Source organism: Anticarsia gemmatalis, chromosome 3 (assembly GCF_050436995.1).
Source record: "Anticarsia gemmatalis isolate Benzon Research Colony breed Stoneville strain chromosome 3, ilAntGemm2 primary, whole genome shotgun sequence".
In the NCBI taxonomy this organism is placed as follows: Eukaryota; Metazoa; Arthropoda; class Insecta; order Lepidoptera; family Erebidae; genus Anticarsia; species Anticarsia gemmatalis.
In genome coordinates this window covers 9856875-9875528 of record NC_134747.1, presented here as the reverse complement: position 1 = coordinate 9875528, position 18654 = coordinate 9856875, and the positions used below count along the sequence as shown (strand labels likewise).

At 35.6% G+C, this 18654-nt stretch overlaps 1 protein-coding gene across 5 annotated transcripts in view; it reads right to left on the bottom strand.

The window, feature by feature from the left end:
• Rgl (Ral guanine nucleotide dissociation stimulator-like) overlaps positions 1-17497 on the bottom strand; it is a 29764-nt gene extending 12267 nt beyond the window's left edge. For 2 of the 5 annotated variants that reach the window (XM_076136420.1, XM_076136421.1), the window contains exons 1-2: positions 12066-12308; positions 7932-8200 (exon numbers count right to left, since the gene is read on the bottom strand). In XM_076136420.1, coding sequence (XP_075992535.1) covers positions 7932-8099 — 168 coding nt within the window. In that variant the 5' untranslated portion in view covers positions 8100-8200; positions 12066-12308. Of the gene's footprint in view, positions 1-6608; positions 6699-7931; positions 8201-12065; positions 12309-17028 lie in introns of those variants that run through there. The other 3 variants (XM_076136426.1, XM_076136427.1, XM_076136422.1) reach the window with 3 other exon arrangements.
• Between the last annotated feature and the right edge of the window lie 1157 nt (positions 17498-18654).

The window sequence follows — 18654 nt, the reverse complement described above, 5'->3', positions numbered from 1 at the left end:
TGAAACATAATAAATTTCTCTGTTCTTGTTAACTTTTTGCGGGGTATTAATTTTTTCGACAATGTCACTCATCGGGTACAGATTTAAATCCTCTTTTTCAGGCCATTTCCAGTTTTTAAGTGATTTTTGCATCGATTTCTGAAATAATAAAGATATTTAATTAGGATTATTATTACGTAAATGTGAAATAATTTAATAAAATATTCTCCTGGCCAAAGTACAACATCCAGGTTGTACCTTGGCCACTGGCCAAGGTACAGCTGATCGACAGTGACCGAGGTACAACACTACTCCAACTTCACTAAAACGGTGGATTTTATATAGTTTAGAGTTAAGTATCTCGTAAGTTTTTTATTGTGTTGAGACTTATAAAATCAAAGAACCGATAGCATATAACAGTTAAGTGACTATTAGAAAACTTTTAAAACTATTAGACTTCAAAATATATTAGAAATACTTACTTTTTCACACAAAAAAGTTTCAGCGTCGATAACACCAAACACCGACTTAATGGTGGTTTGCGACTAACTACACATTGAATAGTCTATAGTGACGTATCGAATACCATAAACAGTAGAATTTAGTATCGCGCGAATATATGAAAACGAGCCCAGTGGCCTAGGTACACATAGTGCCAAGGTACAACAGGTTCCCCTACATATAAAAATAATAATGATACATGGGAATAAACCCACTATCAAGCCGGATTTTACTGAGGCACAGTCATTCGTTTAAATAACACAGAGACAAGATAAAGATTCGCTGATAAAATGTGAAATTCGTATAAATAAGCTGTTGTTAAACTGGAATCTCGCATAATGTTTGCAAACTTTGTTAACTTGCGTAATACAATCAAATCCTATTAGTTTATTTTTATTAGCTTGATGAGAAACAAGACAAAATACAATGAATCATCTTTAATGTAGGTTCATAATATACTTAGAGTTAAGAATAGACTTCTAGTAGTGAATTTGGACAAAAAATTTAATCCATTTTTATTGCTTAAAATTGTAACAGCAAGTGTTCTTTGAAGCTCTTGTAAAATGTAATTGTGTTTCACGGACGGGTAACATAAGATGAACAAAAAGTGCGGTGGTACGAGCGTTGACAACGCGCCAAGAGCCAGACTGGCGCCTGCTGACCTCCTCTGACCTTTCTTTCCTCAGTTTAATAACATGCCTTGTATTATAATGTTGATATTTATCTCTAAGTAAACAGTTTTCCTCGAAAAATACCCACTGTTGCTAACTTATACTTCTTTATTTATTTAAGAACACTGACTTATCGTCGACATGTTTTCTTCGAAGGTCTACACACAAATTATAAGTTTTATAAAAAGTTTAAAAAACTTAATAACCCTGTTTCTGGCGCCCTCTACTGGATACTGATACCACGACCCCCAGAGCAAGAAATTGCTGAAGGAAGGCGATACTATGCCCATGAACACCAAATTTCACAGACAATAATTTATTATCATAACAAACTCCTGTATAAAATTAAGGTGAAATAGATAACGAGCAGCCGAGGAACTCGTAGCTATCTATTGATCAATTCTTTGTAGAACGTTCCTCCGGTCGATAGGCCCAGCAACAATAGTCAATTGTTCGTGGTAGTTCGCCCTCCTACGCGTATATTGTTACACTTATCGTAGCCCTCCATAAGTGTTCAATAATTTGAAAAATTACTATAATCCTTTTGAAAGGACATGTCATGTCCTAGTTATTAATCCAATAAGTATTCACAAAACGTGACTATAATTTTGTTCTAAGTTATTGCCGTATTGGTTATGGAAACCCTACAAATGTTTTTACTTTTCAACAGTTTAACAAGCTTATGTACGCATGCAAGGATTGTGTAGAAACGATGGTTTTTAATATACTTACTAATAACACTTCAATCGGCCAAATTATTGTTTTAAAATAGAACTGGCAAAAGCCCAAAAGACAGAAGTGCAATCCTGTCGTATCCTATTGATATAAACGCAAAAGTGTGGGAAGATACGTGAATGTTTGGTATTTTTACAAGCACAAAGAAATAATTATGAGTTATAAAAATCACACAATATGAAATACTTCGAGACTTTAGGCTAGTTATAACTGTTTACGACGCAACGACGCTTCAATGGCATAGCTACTACGACATCACTACGACGCACGTTAGTAACATGACACTGATACATGGATAAAATCGACTTAACCCACTTACAAATAAAATTCTAAAATGTAGCATGGAATTTGTGCGCAGTCATCACGAAGTGTTTGTCGCTGTCAATGTAGCTAACTGCTTCAATTATTAAAACGGCCTACCAGTTTTACCAGTTCCCGGTACCAAGATGGGTGGTATCTAGCTATTAGTCAAAGCAGTTGTTAGAAAGTTAACAGAAAGTACTTTTATCGATCGGCATGCAATAGCAGTAGGTAGGCTAAATATAGCAAATGACACGAGAAGGCTACCGCTTGCCGCCACCCCGTGCACCTCCACGGATGGTACAATTACCGCCAACTGTCATGTCAGCCTCCACGTGACAGCTGCTGCCTGCGCAATACTAATAGAATTTCTCACGGACATTCTAATGGACATGGGAATATTTTCCCACTATGTGCTGATATTTCACATGCGTACGGGCTGATATTTCACATGCGTGGACCAAAGAAAATGAACTGTTTACACAAACATATGCTGGTGATAAACAATTGATCATATTTCTAAGTTGATTCCTATTATGACAAATACGGTCTTAGTTTAAATTAAATTAATTAGATTTGCACTTGTTCAAGATTTTAATTAATATTTAGTGAATTTCTTAACATGTAAAAAACTTGTGCAAGCGATAACGATAGATTAGTCATTGACGGATGTCATTTATCAAAACAATATTGACAGATCACATTCTTTAGCAAGATAAAGCGCAAATACGAGGAAACTCCTTATTTTTACCGTCCATTTTCCCACTTAGTATATGACGCGTCTTGTTATGCGCGTATCATAAAACCTCGGGATACGTCTAGTGGTAATATGCTTTCGCGCCTAAAATAGAATATCAGTTGAAGCGGACACCAGACACGGGTGAGCGGCCCTCCTCCGCTCCTCCGCTCCTACGTGAGTGTGACGCACTCTCATATAATGAAGTGACGTCACGTCTGCTCCCCTGGATGCACGATACCCATGTCACATACTCCACTACCCTTTTGAAACAACAAACTTGTCATCCTTAATCCCTTTAATTTTACGAATAAGGGGTTTGTAATTTTCCACCGTAGTAAACGACACCTAGGTGAAAAATGAAAACTTTTAAAAGTAACCATTCATTCTCCAGAGGAGATTCTAAATGCAAATATTAAACAAGGTATAGCTCAGTAAATGTTAGTTCTGGCAGCGTTTCTCTTTACGCCGCCGTCGTACGACGAGTACGCACGTCGCGCCGCCGCCTCAACACCCTGAGTACGTCGCGGTGAGTGCACTTACTTTGATTTGGAGCTATCTATATCGAGAGCTATACGATCGACTGACGTGACATTTCAGAATCTGCCGGAGAGCAGCGCGCTTATAAGAGCTATAATGATGTAAATGAATATGTAGTATGAATAATAACATATTCTGGAATCAATATGCAAAGTATGGCAATCTTTTAGAATTTACACGCAAACACAACCTTGCGTTTTCTAATTGGTGTTAGCGATATTTAGTTACACAAGAAACGTCAGTCTTGCGATCTTTTATTTGTATTTACAGGATACGGTCTCTACCTAAACAATACCACACTCGATTAAACGGCCTCCATTGAAATGTTATACTTATCTGTCCAATTCATAGCGTGACTGATACCTTACCGCGAAATAATGGACAAGACCGTAAAAAGAGTTTTATAAGAAACCACCGAACCCACAAACAAAAAAAGTTGGTGGTTATTAGAAAACTGTTGTTAAACAAAGGACATCGGTGAAGTCGGAGGGCATTGTGCGACCTGGCAAGCGTGACGGACGCGCTTGGCCGCCGGCGCGCCCTCGCCGCGACTGCGATGCTACCCGGAACAAACACCCAATAACTATTGGGCAAGACGATGCCATCATTACTTATGCAAAGCCCATATGCTCTACTTTAAGGCACACTCATCATGTAAGGCCTGGCATGTGTTCAATGCGATGAAAGACAACTGAATACCTCAAGGAACAGCTCTCCCAAGCAAAAGATGACACAGAATGTCGGTCATTCATTTTGCACCGTAAACCACAGAGACAGCGATGTAAAGGCATATGCTCGCTCTACTCCTTATTTGAAAACAACGCTGCACACATTTTCTGGCTTTCCACGCTCGTCTCAGCGTCAACACTACAGTTTACATACTGAGTGGCAACAAGCAACTACTTTTATGGTGAAATCTTGGAAGAGGCATTTTACACACGTACTTTTTACTCAATTTCTCTACTTACTAGACGGCGTTTCTAGTAAAGTAGTGACTTTTTATGCTGTACCCTATCGTAGTGTTGCTCGAGTATTATTTAGAACCTCAATAACCTACGTGGATTAATAATATGGTTCTATCTCTTTAAATTTATATCAAAATAAAAAAATGTCTAGGTAACTGTGGCTGGGTTCGTCGGCACCTCAGCAATCGATACGTATCGAGCATCGGAGCGAATAGTCACGGCGACAACGACCTCAGACACTTGGTGACCTACTAGCTAGTTAGCCACACAATACAACTAAACACTGCACTGCTTCAATAACTTCAGAACATGCTAAAATTTGCATTATTCATCATTAACCATAAATACCGCACTATTTTCACAAAAAATCTTAAGCTTTTTGCATCACTACAAAAAAATACCATTTGTGTTTTCCGATTAAACTTATTTGCAGCTGAGATTTATCTATTACTGTTAGTAGTATTGCTGTAGACAGTAACTTATAGCACACAGCAGCATATGTTACAAATGATAAAACAACAAGAAAACGTAAAGTCCGATCAGTCATACTGTTTTTTTAACGGGAATTACTATAAACGGGGAAATCCGTTAACAAGCGACATGGTTTCTATTTTATACATAAAATAATAATTTAGTCATAATCCTTATAAATTACAGACGTTATAGCGGGGACATTATTTGGTATTAAATAGCAATATGATGACACAATTACCCTAACCAGTGAAATAATTTACAATGCTGGTTTTGAAACCGCAATAGTTAGCAAACAGTAGGTATGTCGGGTAGATTGCAGGGACTTTGTTAGCTTACGTTAGCGCTGAAGCATCCTCGACGTCTCTATATAAAGCCATGCTGACCCATTTTACTTGTTTCTCTTATCACTCGGCACGGAAATAGAATACTGTTCTATTTCACTCGAGGATTGCCGTATAACTTGAATGAATTGTTAATTAAGAGAACATCTCGGTCCTGGCTACAATGTGATTTGCTTTGTCCAAAAAAAGTTATCTTAAGAATATAAGCGGAGATAAGAAGTTTATTCTAAAACTTATAAATTAGGCATTAGGTGCTAGACACCATTCTCCAAGTCGAAATAAAAAAAAACAAAAATAAGTTTTCCAGTTGTCACAAACGTAAAGTAGCTTCATAAGTTTGTAAAGTTACATTTAAGATATTTATTATGATTGCCGCACTTTTCACTGAATTCCGTATTAGCTACTAAGTTCTTAGCTTGGTGGTACTAATTCGATCACCTTTGTCCGAGCAAACGATTCGTCACTAATGATTCATACGGTCATACCTCATATCAACTGCGGCTAAAGTACTCGCACCATAAACAAGTTACGTACAAAGACGTTCTTGTTCAATTCATTAGTGTAACAAACAAATGTACAAAAATGACATCGTATAATGAATCATAATACCCACTTTTAGTGCCCTATACACCACTGCTAACGGAAAAACTATTTTTTTATGTAAATATCTACCAAAATTCCGCTTGATGGATTTTGTTATCGTTTGGAATGATGTCAATGGTTAAAGTTAAACACCAGTTTTAAACTGCTTGTGACTATACAATTTATTACGTACATATAAAAAGACTTCTCTCTAATCCTACAATCAAAATACCTAATTCAATTTTGTCACTTCCGCATTTCTTAAACGCCATCCATTTATCGGATATTGAAATCTTTCATTTGATGACAAGGTTATAAGACGCTCTTATCACAGGGACGTCTTTCGAGGGGAGCAATCTATCCAATTTTTGCCCACCCGGTGACCCAATTCACCTCATTTCACAATTATTAGGTACCTATACATATCATTGCGACTGGCATTATCATGTATTGAATCAAATTTCCCAGTAGTCATACGAATTCTGACTTATATTGTAGGTATGTACACAAAATAATTTCAAGAGTTTCGAGTATGAATATGTAAATCCCCATGAATATATTTGTGTCGTTCGTCTATTTTACATAACATAGACCTTATAGCAGACATAATAATTTTGGTTACGGTACAATAATGAACACATTCAAGGCAACACAAAAACGAAGGCGTTTTACCTTTATGAAAAAACAAAGGCGATTAAGTAACAAGTGTGAAATATAGAAGAATAGAAGTGGAATGGTTTTATATGACAGGTGAGTCCATACATACGCACTGTTAAATATTTACCAAATAAATAGATGGACGTGTCCGGGGGCCGCACGACAGCCTCAGCCCGCATAGTTGTACACAAGCCGTGTGCATTCCTATGCGCGTGCGCCGTCACCGACACATAACTTAAGCCTTGACCTGCATTGCTAACGAAGCCTGCAGACGTACCCGATAAGGCGATTCACTGACACTGTTTGCAAAACTAACTAAACTTTAAACACATTTACTCGCATTTCATTGCTAAATCCACGTCTTTTTTAAACACACACGTAATTTGAACACGAAAGAACTATACTCGAGGAATATAAACGGTCGAAAAGATGTTTTAAACTCTAGCACGAATGTCGGGCGAATGACTTCTTGTAAAACACGTTAACGTTTGATTCGTAATTGCAAATGAATCAAGACTAAAAAACAATGACGTCACGGCATCATAATGAACACGAAACAGGTAAACGTACTGGTATAATACTAAGGTAACTTTACGTCATCAGATTCAATAAAACAATCATCTCAAACTGGTTCGATATGATACCATAAAATGGGTGATAATGAATTGATTAAAGAACATGTCATACAAATAGTAATAGATAAAGTCAATATGTACAGCCAAGAACCATTGATTTCACGTCAATATTGTTCCCTTATTATCTAAATAAATATTATCAAGCGTGTAGCCGAAATCATACTACAGAAAAAGATTTGTTGTTTAACCTAACAAAGATCTTGAAACTGAGAGATAAATTAGTAAGCACCGTACAGAATTAGGTATGCAATTATTCATCCATAACGCCGTATTGTTTAACAATTGGACAAAATGACAAATGTATAACACCTTAATCTATAGCGAGAAATAAGTTCTTATTTCTTCAGTGACGCGTCTCTACATACGCGTGAGTCACAATAAATTGTCATGTTAACAGTAAACCAATTGAATCATGCCATGAGATGATTTGTCACAATTGTCAATATCCGGTGATTACTGGTATATTTAAGGTTTACATTTTATTAATAAATTGAATTTTTCTTTTTTAAAGAAAAAATAAATTGAATACTGTAGAGCTTCACAACTCTTAAGTCATTTATTGAGTCTGAAAATTACAATTTATCATCGGTTCATAAGTTCGAGGCAGTTATAAGAAGTTTAGACAAATAAGGATGAAAACAGTTTTCCACGAAGATATCAAAATGCCTTTCTACTTACAAAAAAGCCGGCGATTTACGCAGTAAACGACGTTTGACTCATCAACCTTATTAATCTTGAGGAAAAACAGTTTTATTGAAAAGTAAAGTATAAAAATTATGTTTTATAGTTATGTGTCACCCAAGAGCTGAACTTACTTTGACATACCACCGCGTCTGTGATTTTCTGTGCCTAGGACGTCGACGTTCGCAACTGCGTTCAGCGCGCGCCGGCGACCGCAGCGCGTGGCACTGCGCCGCCAGCGCCTTGGTGCGCTCCGCCAACGAGTGCCGCAGCTCGCCCCCCACACACCCCCGCACTAACATTCTCAACCGACTTCCACCTGCTCCACCTTGCCACTACCGTTCGCAGTAACACTCATCGCGACTCTCTCACTCAAATCTTAAGTGCTCATTTCTGATTGTCCCTAATCAAAAGAAACCAAGTTATAGTAATCTTTACGGGTTAGAAAAATAACAATACAGAAATGTGTTCAATGCCAGGTGATAAAATTGTTGATAACACGAGAGCTAAGACGACTTTGAAGCCTAAACCACAAATGTATTGTGTATCTAAAAATAAATACAGATTGAAGCTATTTTAGATTAGATGAACGAGATGAGGCATCAAGGTCTAGGTTGGTTGATAAGGTCGCGCAACTAACAAGCTATTTATCATTCGTTGTGAGTAAACGGAACGCTTCCCGGCTGACAAATTTTATGAATCATTGTTTTATTTATCAAATCTTTATTGGAATTCTGTTTGGATAGATGCGTAAGGGGTAATGATGACAGAAATATTGGTGCTCGTACGTAAAACTAAAAAGGTAGAGTCTTTCCTTTAACACTACATTATATAAAATTATATTTGAATCATTATACACCAAATGTATTTATTCACAAGCACGTGAAGCAACTTCATTATAGAAATGGGACGACATGAAGACGACAGATATAGGACATCCTCATTGTTCCTCAGCGTGGCAAGTTGTGACCGACATTGTTTAGTGTTATGCTACACATTGTTTACTGTTGGCCCATTACTTTACTTTACTGTTACTACCACATTAAAGTTGATGGTTTTCATTTATATAACAATGTGTAAATATCAACATCATCAAAGTACTAAAACCAAACATTTACTAACCCCCGGTCTCTGAGCACATTTAACGGTAGTTTGTCTTCAACAGCGTTTTTTAAATGATGTAATCATTACATTTTTAACTTGATTATATTACGGTAGTAGTTACTTTAAATAGTACTATAGAATCTGTAGCAAAGGCTTATCAAATGTGCACTGACTGGGGTTGCTAAGGCACTTGCCAGTTTGCGTGTTAGTTTAAAATGATAACAGTCGCAATGCAGAGCTCGCCTCTGAACTACCAGTGTATCATAAAACTTAAGTTTAACTTACTCATTTGTTCATATCGAAGTGTAATCTAATCACAAGTTTGTGAGTAGGCATCGTGCCAGTATAATTTGACTTACAATGACGTTCGTTAAAAGGTCATTGGGAATCTTAATTGTGTATCATTTTAATAATAGATTTAACCTACACGAGTGTTAATAACAATAGGTACAGAGCCGCCATAATGCAATCTGCATTAAAACTGTGATAATATGTAATAAGTATTGTTTCTATTTTAAAATGTTACTTTATTGTAAAATAGCGTAACGTAGATACGCCTACTTATGTATTAGTAGCTGGAGTGTGGACATTCCCGTGTTATTTATAGAAGTCGTGAGTGATACCTACTGATAGTAGAGACACATTTTAAATTAATTATAATTATTACCCATATTATTATGTATAACTTCATTAATACGAACTATAAATAACATGAGAGCACTCATAAAAGGCTTTTATGAGCATCATGATAATTATATTGAGATTACCACAGAAGCCGCAACCGTTCCGCGAATATAATCAAAGTTTAAACTTTAATTAACGCCCATATATCAAAATGAACCCTACTAATTACTCAAAAATATTAAGTGAAATACATATTAAACATACTTTTATGTAGCAATGAAATTTAAGTTTCTACAATATATTTTATTTATGACTAGCTGACCCGCGCAACTTCGCTTGCGTCACCTAAGAGGATGGGTCAAAATTTTCCCCGTTTTTGTAACATTTTTAGTTGCTACTCCGCTCCTAGTGACCGCGTGATGTTATATAGCCTATAGCCTTCCTCGATAAATGGGCTATCTAACACTGAAAGAATTTTTCAAATCGGACCAGTACTTCCTGAGATTAGCGCGTTCAAACAAACAAACAAACAAACTCTTCAGCTTTATTATATTAGTATAGAAGTATAGATTGCTCTATACCTGTCTCATACGTAACTTTCAATAAATTTTTCAACATTAACAACTATAAAAATGTGCAGTTAGTTACGAAACACTATGTTCTAAATAACTGGGGTATTAGCGCTGTAGTTGGTAGTAGAGTATATGTAGACTAGGTCGATATCTGACGAGGAAATTGGATAATTGAGGAAGGGAGCGGCTGCCGACGAGAACTAGACACAACTTGCGTTTAATGTCTTTCACTAAAATATCACATGTTGCACAGAATTGCATAGCAAATGTAACATTTAGAGATTTGCTAACGATGTGGAATGCAAAATCTCTACCATTTCAAAGATGAATTTATAATACCAGTTTATGCTTTGCTGTCACTATTAAACTTTAAGATGTTTGACGAATATCTGAAAAATTAATCTAGTATGCTTATTATTTTTCCCAAGTTAAAACAATGTTGTTATTATTGTATTTTTATAGGTGTAATGAATGAGACTTCGGTTTGAAGTGAGGAAGCGAAATGACGGAGTATAGAAACAAGTCAAATATGCTGCACCTATGACAACATTCGTTTAAACGTCATATAAATTCTTACGTTTACTTACTGCTTGTAACATAGATATAAAAAACTTGTCCATGTTTAAAAATGTTGAAATCGCAATATTGCAACATTTAAAAGTAGTTCGTCGGAACGATTTCTAAGTAATTCGAGAACGCATACTGTATGTGTAAGAGAATTATTTTTAAATACTTTGGCTCTCGAATGTATTTTTATTTATTCACTGGCACTTTATATCGAAGCACCCAGAATTATAGATAATATAATCATTTATTACTTATGTAAATGTTATCTCTATTTAGTTTTTCGCTGCTTTATATATTTAAAAACATTGCAAGTATAACGTATTTATATTTTACAAAGTTAAACATTTTAAACACAAGGTGTTCGACAGCAGGTGTTTTAAATTTAGGTATGTGTGATACAAAGGTTTAACGAAATTTCAAGCAGGCGTACGGAATCAAGCCGAAAACGACAGGTGAGGAAACAGCAGTCGCGTCAGGTGCACCGTGCACTTCGTACAAAAAATACAAAAGATTTGTTAGGACTCTACCTGGTTGCGGTGCGGTGCCTGCCACACTCGATCGTGTATTCATATAATGTATGTACAGTGCAACTTCAAACCGCTTTGTGTTCATAGTGATTATCTAGCTCGTACTTAGTAGGCTTGGAGCCTATTATCACTGAATGAGGAAATTACGTTACCGTGTAGTATCGAACAAACTTAGTGTAAAGGACTTTGTTGTGCTACATTTTCACATGTACAAAACCTACATCTATATCGATTAAGAATATATAAAAATATTAAGTATGTAAGTATTAGGTTATTTTGAACTGGAAGTTGGAGAAAATGCTAATAAAATAAGTTTTGGATAAGTTAATCTTTTGGATGATAAACTTCGTATTAGAATATTAGGTTTACTAAATGAAAACGAGTACCTATATGTTACGCATGAGGCTACACCACTTAAATTACAATGACAGTCATGTGAAAAATACGTCCACTGACTTCATTATACAAATATATGCGAAATATTTTAAGCATTTATTAATTACGATTGTTTTTATAGAACCATATGTAGGTACTTAATTTATCACATCAAATTAAGCCAAACCGCATACAAAAATGTCATCAACCTTAGCTCTCGGACCAACGATAATAGCGTCATAAACATAAGTCAGATGTAATAGTTGGAAATCTTTGTTAGTCATACTTGATGCTTAATGAAGATCTTTGTACTACAGATTGCTCACAACAAGTAATTAAGTTTCCTTTGAATGTAACCTCAGTTGCATTACCTGCACAGCTGATAATGCGAAATTTATTCTTGACAAAGACTACAGGTGAAGACACAAAAGATCTCTTTCAACTTGGCATTAAACACATACCTGATAACAAACTAATAGGTACAACAATCACTAATTACCATGCAAATTACACATAAACTCCAAACTCGGTCTTGTAAAAACACAAAAAATGTACCATCACTTTTCACAATCACCACAGAACGTAACAGAAAAACGAATCGGCTTCTTAAGTAATAAGTTTTTAGTAAGTTTAATTCACTAAAAGTATAAGAATAAGTGACACTGGATGTAAACTAAACGCAAAGAGGTTGACAAGTGATGCCCTTCCGCACTCGACGCCCGGCGCGCGTCGTCTGAGCTCCATCGCACGGCTCGAGGACTGACGCGACAAGGAAACCACGCATGTGCAGGATTATCTCAGTTTTTCCGACGCGCTACAACCGTGACGTCACACTACGTCACCAAATCAAAATAAATTGAAAGAAATATCCTTAATTCACTTGTTGGTATGAATCCGTTAGACCTTTCGTATGACGTACTGTTTATAAAATGTTATAAATATTGGACGTGTAAAAGTTTCATCTTCAGTGCTTAAGCGTAAGTTTGTCTTCTTAACGTTTTTTTTTTAGTTTACTTATACGATATTTAGTGACTAATGGTTATAGTCGTTGTATTGTACCTCTAAATATGTGTTCTATTCTGTGTCTCTATAGTCTCAGTGTTAAGTTTTGTTAACTTGAACTATTATAGAGATAAAAAAATATAAACTTATCTGTTTGTTATCTTTTTGTTGCTCTATATATGTATATGGTTTAAAATAACGGTGATCGGCTATTTATCTGACTTTATTCACGCTGCAATAATTAAAGTATTCAAAAAATCTATACCAACCCGAAAGGCAAAATTTGGGATGAAGGTTTGTACGCGGAGTTCAGTTAATAACATAAATACAATGAAATAAATTGCAGAATTTGTATGTACTCTAGTTACAAAAACAATACATAAATAATAAGTACGTGTCACCGGATGTCATCTGAATCATACTCAATAAATCATCCACAGTACTTCCTCATAATCTCTACACAACAAGTTGCGTCATTCTGTAAATCCGTAAAATTCTTATCATTTAGTTTCGTTTCAATAATACCTAACTAGACTATATCAAAATTTTAATCAGCGCCTTACCAATTTGTTTGATTTACCAGGAGATGTAAGAAAACTTGCTTCACACAGCCACTATTTTTTTTTTATAATATAATCGATTGTCCCTGACATCCGCATAACAATAATATTTTGGCAAATAGATAAGAAATTCTGTGTACAGTCTTTGCGAGGAAGGTTTCAAATAAACATGCATTGTTAAAAAGTTTCGCATTTGCATTATAGTTACGGAAGAAGAAGTTATACGAAAGTTTACAACCCCTTAATCAACAAAGGGCTTTGAATTTTCACAAACTCCAATTCTTTCCAACAACATGCTACATGATACAACCCATGCTACTGAGAAAGTTCCCTAAAACCTTTCCATTTTTCGCCCTTATTTTGAAACTTCGTTGCAACCATAATTAGACAACAAAATCCCCTATATTAATTGTCTGAGCTAAACCGCGGACTGACCGATAAACGGTCATGGTAACACCCTTTTGTCCTTGTTTATTGTATAAGTAGTGTAATATTGACTATACAATGTCGACTTTTAGAATATTAATAATTGTATTTAATGCAATTGAAATTATTCATTACATTATCACAATATAGTTGATTTTACGAAAAGTAACACTAGATGGCGTTACATATAACATGCAGCAGCAAGTATCCATGCCATGTATAACATGCTGTTTCTATACAACATAGGTAATAATGTCGCCAAAATATAAGCATAGTGAGAAAATTTCTCCCTATAAATAATGGATGAGCTCTAAAACCAAATATTGTAAGTAGAGATGTTGTCTTCTTTAATTGTGTTATGCGTCCGTTTGCAGAAGTACTAGAGAATTCAGTTAAATAATTTTCGTAGCTACAAATTTTTGACAGCTTAAACCTGAAATACTGCTTATTTCAAACTATTTATAACTTTACCAATTACATTGTTTACATGTATTTATGTCATTTTGTCCTCATAACGAGGATAATTTAGTACCCACTAAATTACATGCAACCAATGACAAAAACAATATACAAATACCTAACCTTACACTATATGAAAGATTGTGTGTAGTTCATTAGTATATGCGGTATTATGTGGAGCGGATAAACATGCACGAATACTTTTAATTTCAGTTTTAATCGCTCTGTTATCTATAATAATAATTTTATTATAATATAAGATTTTATTCAAATGAATATCGGCACATTTTGGTCTCCTAAGACGTATTTCGGAGTTTTACCACCTCTGGATAAATAGTAACTTAAGGAGTCGAATTTGAATACTTTCTTTGCCATTTCATCTATTGGTTAACAATTTTCGTAAAAATTGTCGAACCCGGCAATATCGGCGTATTATGCTCTGAATATACTTATGTATTTATCTCAAAAGGTTTAGCATTCGGCAAGAATGATAATAAGTACATCGTTATATATCGCCGTATCTCATCTATGACAAGTGCCTATTGTTGGTATTGTACTATAACTCAGATTAGCAAAAAAAAACCCTCCAAATATCTTATTATATCATACTTGAACATCGTTCACATAGAACGTTTGCATCATTGAGGCGCGAAAAGTGGGCACTGTACGCAGTTGCAGAAAATTAAATCTATTGTGCTTTGAACTAAGAATCTTTACCATGTCAAACTGTATTAAAATCAAATAGGCACTTTGCCTATTAACACTGCTTTGAAACTAACATTAAAACAGAACAGCTAGGCACTCGGTCGTTGTTACGTCTCAGCCACGTTCACCCTTCCCCTAAATATTTGATTTAATTATTTTACTTCTTCGCAATGGCTTGCAGCTATGCAGTCACAGAAAGTTAATTGGTGCGTGCCATAACAATGCATAACGTCAACTACAAATGCACTCCAAGAACGAACACGAATGAATAATGAATTGAAAAATCCATTAAACAAAATATAATAACACTTGGTTTATTGGTGCATAAGTACGTTATCCATCGTATAAAAACCATACTGTAGTGTCACGTCACAAACCTATGATTTAGACCGTTTTCGGTGTAAAAGATATCAACGCGCGATACTATAAATATATGTAAGTATAACTTTCGACTAATAACTGAATTCTCTTGCAACATATATTAAAACATTGAAACCAGTGCCTCGTTCCTGTAAATATAGCTTGTCGAGTGCCTCGTGTTACGCGAGGTGCTGTTACTTAAAAATTCTATAGAACGCAATGTAACGTGAAAGTGTTAGTCGAAGGTCCGGGCCGTTTCACTTTCTACAAAAAAATGCGATTGTCGAAATGTGCGCACACCGATCTTCATTACTAGAAATCATGCGGAAATGATAAAATATGATAACACGGCGTACTAAATTGTTTCTGGGGAAATAGTACTGGCTGAACCAAGCCTACAAGCCGATATATTATTATATAGGTACGCATTGTCCGAAACGATAATTTAGATTAAATGCAATAATAAGGAGTTAATACTTAAATAATAACCAGTGAAATGCACAATTGTACCACCTGCAAACATTTCATTGACTCGTGATGTGCAAATCTAACCTTGGTAGTGCTGATACAGAGAAACATGAGCATTACATTGTGACGAGGCCTCAGATGAAAACCGTTAGAGGTATAATACTTGTTTTCTTACAAATGCTCGTTTCACCTTATACATCAGTTATGATAGAACAGAAGGAAATCTGAAAGTTAACAATGGTGCAGAAACTGGAGCGAGTGCGCGTGTGGCAAGCCACTGGTCCCACGAACACTTTCGACATTCTGCCTTATTGCTAGACTAACTAAACTAATGTTGCAATCGACCTCTGTGCCTTACTTTTATGAAGTTTTATGTATAAAAATTATTTCAGTTTTAAGTATGTAACAACGTGTATTACTTATATGAAACGCATACAGTGATTTAAAATTGTGGGTATTTAAAAATGCTTATTATTATAATAAAAAAAAACTTTATTTATTTAAATTGTTCGTCGGGTTTGTGTAAGGTTACGATGAACATTTAAATCACATGTGATCATCAACATGTTCTTTTCAAAATGAACAACTCTTCATTAGTCAGCAGAACAAGTCAATAACCTTGTCTTGTTATGTTGTTTTTATTAGGTGTATCGATCCATTCTACTTAATATACCTACTCGTACAGTTATGTAGGCGAAATAAGCACCCACACTGATTGAATCATCACAAAAAATATTGCTTTAAGTGGACTTGATGCAATATTTTAGATTAATAGAAATATTAGTAGAAAAAATATAATTTTGTATAAATAATACATAGCGAGCCAGCATAGTAAATATTAGTTTTCAACGTAAAGATCAATACACATAACTAACTGTTCCTTGCGTAAAAAAAAAAATACCCAAAAAGCTTCTCGAGGTATCTCAAACTTTAACCACTTTTTTGTTTTTGGTTAATATAAGTACTTTGCAGTTTTATATTTCTACGGAAACAGACATGTTACATATGACTAAGGTAAACAACAGGGTTTATTGTTAATCAATAACAGTATCATATTTTCCCTGTTGCTTAATTAATTTAAAGCTATCGTTAGATCACGCTGCCAATTTTAGCTGGTAGGTATGTGTTATTGTTCAAACAAGAATGTAAGGATACAAGTTAGCTTTATTATGTTAACATGAACATTAGAAGTATCACTAGCCTTGAACGTCACCAACTCGATGCAAATACATTTACTCTTTATATCATCATCATTATAAATAGCCAAACTGTAATCGCCTCCGCAATTTTCTCGATAGTGATCTAATAGGAATGTTGTCAGTTATCGTTAGACATCTCTTCGATCAATTCGTCTTCCTTGCAATTTTAAAAGAAGTCACAGTATTGTTCATACAATATTATGTGTTTAGATATTTTAGACTTTTTGTGAATTACGTCAGATTAGTGTGGTAGATAAGAACTTTGATTACAAAATGATATTACCAAGCTCTCAGCATCCTGGCTCATCTTTTTCTACGCATGGTTCCCGTGGAGGAACCGCGCTCTGGCGGCGTTGCTGCTAGAAACCAGGTAATCCAAGGCACTGCACCATCGCACGTCACCATAACAACACGCCACATTCCATCACTGCATCCGCGTCCAACATATGATCGCGGCGGCCGGTCTCTCTGACGTCACGCGCTTTCTCACAACTTCACAAAGTTGAAATACATTAGGAGCCTGTTGCTCCTGTAGACTAGCACACAAATATCAAACAAAGATACTCGGACACTTCATGAATCGATTGGTTTCGCTTTGGCGTGCTCTAGGATTACTGTTTGCGTGTGGGGAAGTGCTATCGTGTGACGCAGGTAACGACTTTCGCGCACGAACTGAGTGAAGCACGTCCGCGTCGTGGCACCGCTGCCGTCGCGCGCGCACCACGTAACGGCACAGAGCCCCCGCCGCCGCGCGCGCCTCCGCCTCTGCGGCCGCGGCTCCCTCGGACTGCCCTGTCTGCCTATTGCCTGCATACCTAATAGCGTAACATACATGGTACTATCCTCATCTATATAATCAACGATTACCTAGCTGATCAGTAAAATCCACGCTTACCTATATAAAAGTAGGTAGATACTAGTTAACCACTTACTAGTAATCTACCTGTGCAATTGTTTTGATTCAAATTAACTTATAATAAACTGGGTACAGTGTATAAAAATTGTATACAAAAATGGAACGATACTGTTATTGTCTTTTCTAGGATCTTATAGCAAAAGCTCATTGTAAGTTTAGAGTAATTGTAACTACATAAGAAAACAGTTTATTGGCACGACGACAATAAATACTGTTTTCTTATATACCGACTATTATTTAGGGGACGAAGAATTCCCAGAAAGCATTATAATAATGATATTACTACAGTTTAACCTATGCCGTCCCATTGTTGGGCAAAGATGTCCCTCAAAATCTTTCATCTGTCTGTAACTCATAAAAAGTGAAGTAAGTGCATAATACATCTAGGGTGTTTATCTATTTTGATAGGAGAAAAAATCCGGTATTCAGTATCATAGGTAATATTCTTTATACCCATCTTATGGTGCGAATATACTTACCGAAATGTTGAGACGAACATCTTCAACAGAATCCTTTAGTTATAAAATGTAGGATAGGTACTAAAAAAAAATAAAGAAGAAAAAATATAAAAAGTAATAAATCTTAAATTTATAGATAGGTACCAAGGGCCACTTTGACACTCTATGGATAAGTATCGAATAACATAATCGGTAGCTAAGCCAGCGTATTAAATCAACTGTCAAAATTCGTTCTGATAAGATATCGAAAACCTACTTATTTAGAGGTATGGGTACAGGACATAATAGTTTTTCTATATATCCCATCCTCAATTTTGTACCATTATTGTTTCTATTACGGTTAATACATAACTGGTACTCAAGAAGATATAGTAAACATACAACTTCTATAGCTCTTGGTAATTACCGCTGTCGTTCATCATTGTTCCTTCTTCATCATCCGAGACGCAACCACACCATAGGTACAACTCTTATTTTTATTGTTACTACATTCAGACACACAAAGTTATTTGGCACGTATACGAGTCTTCTTTAA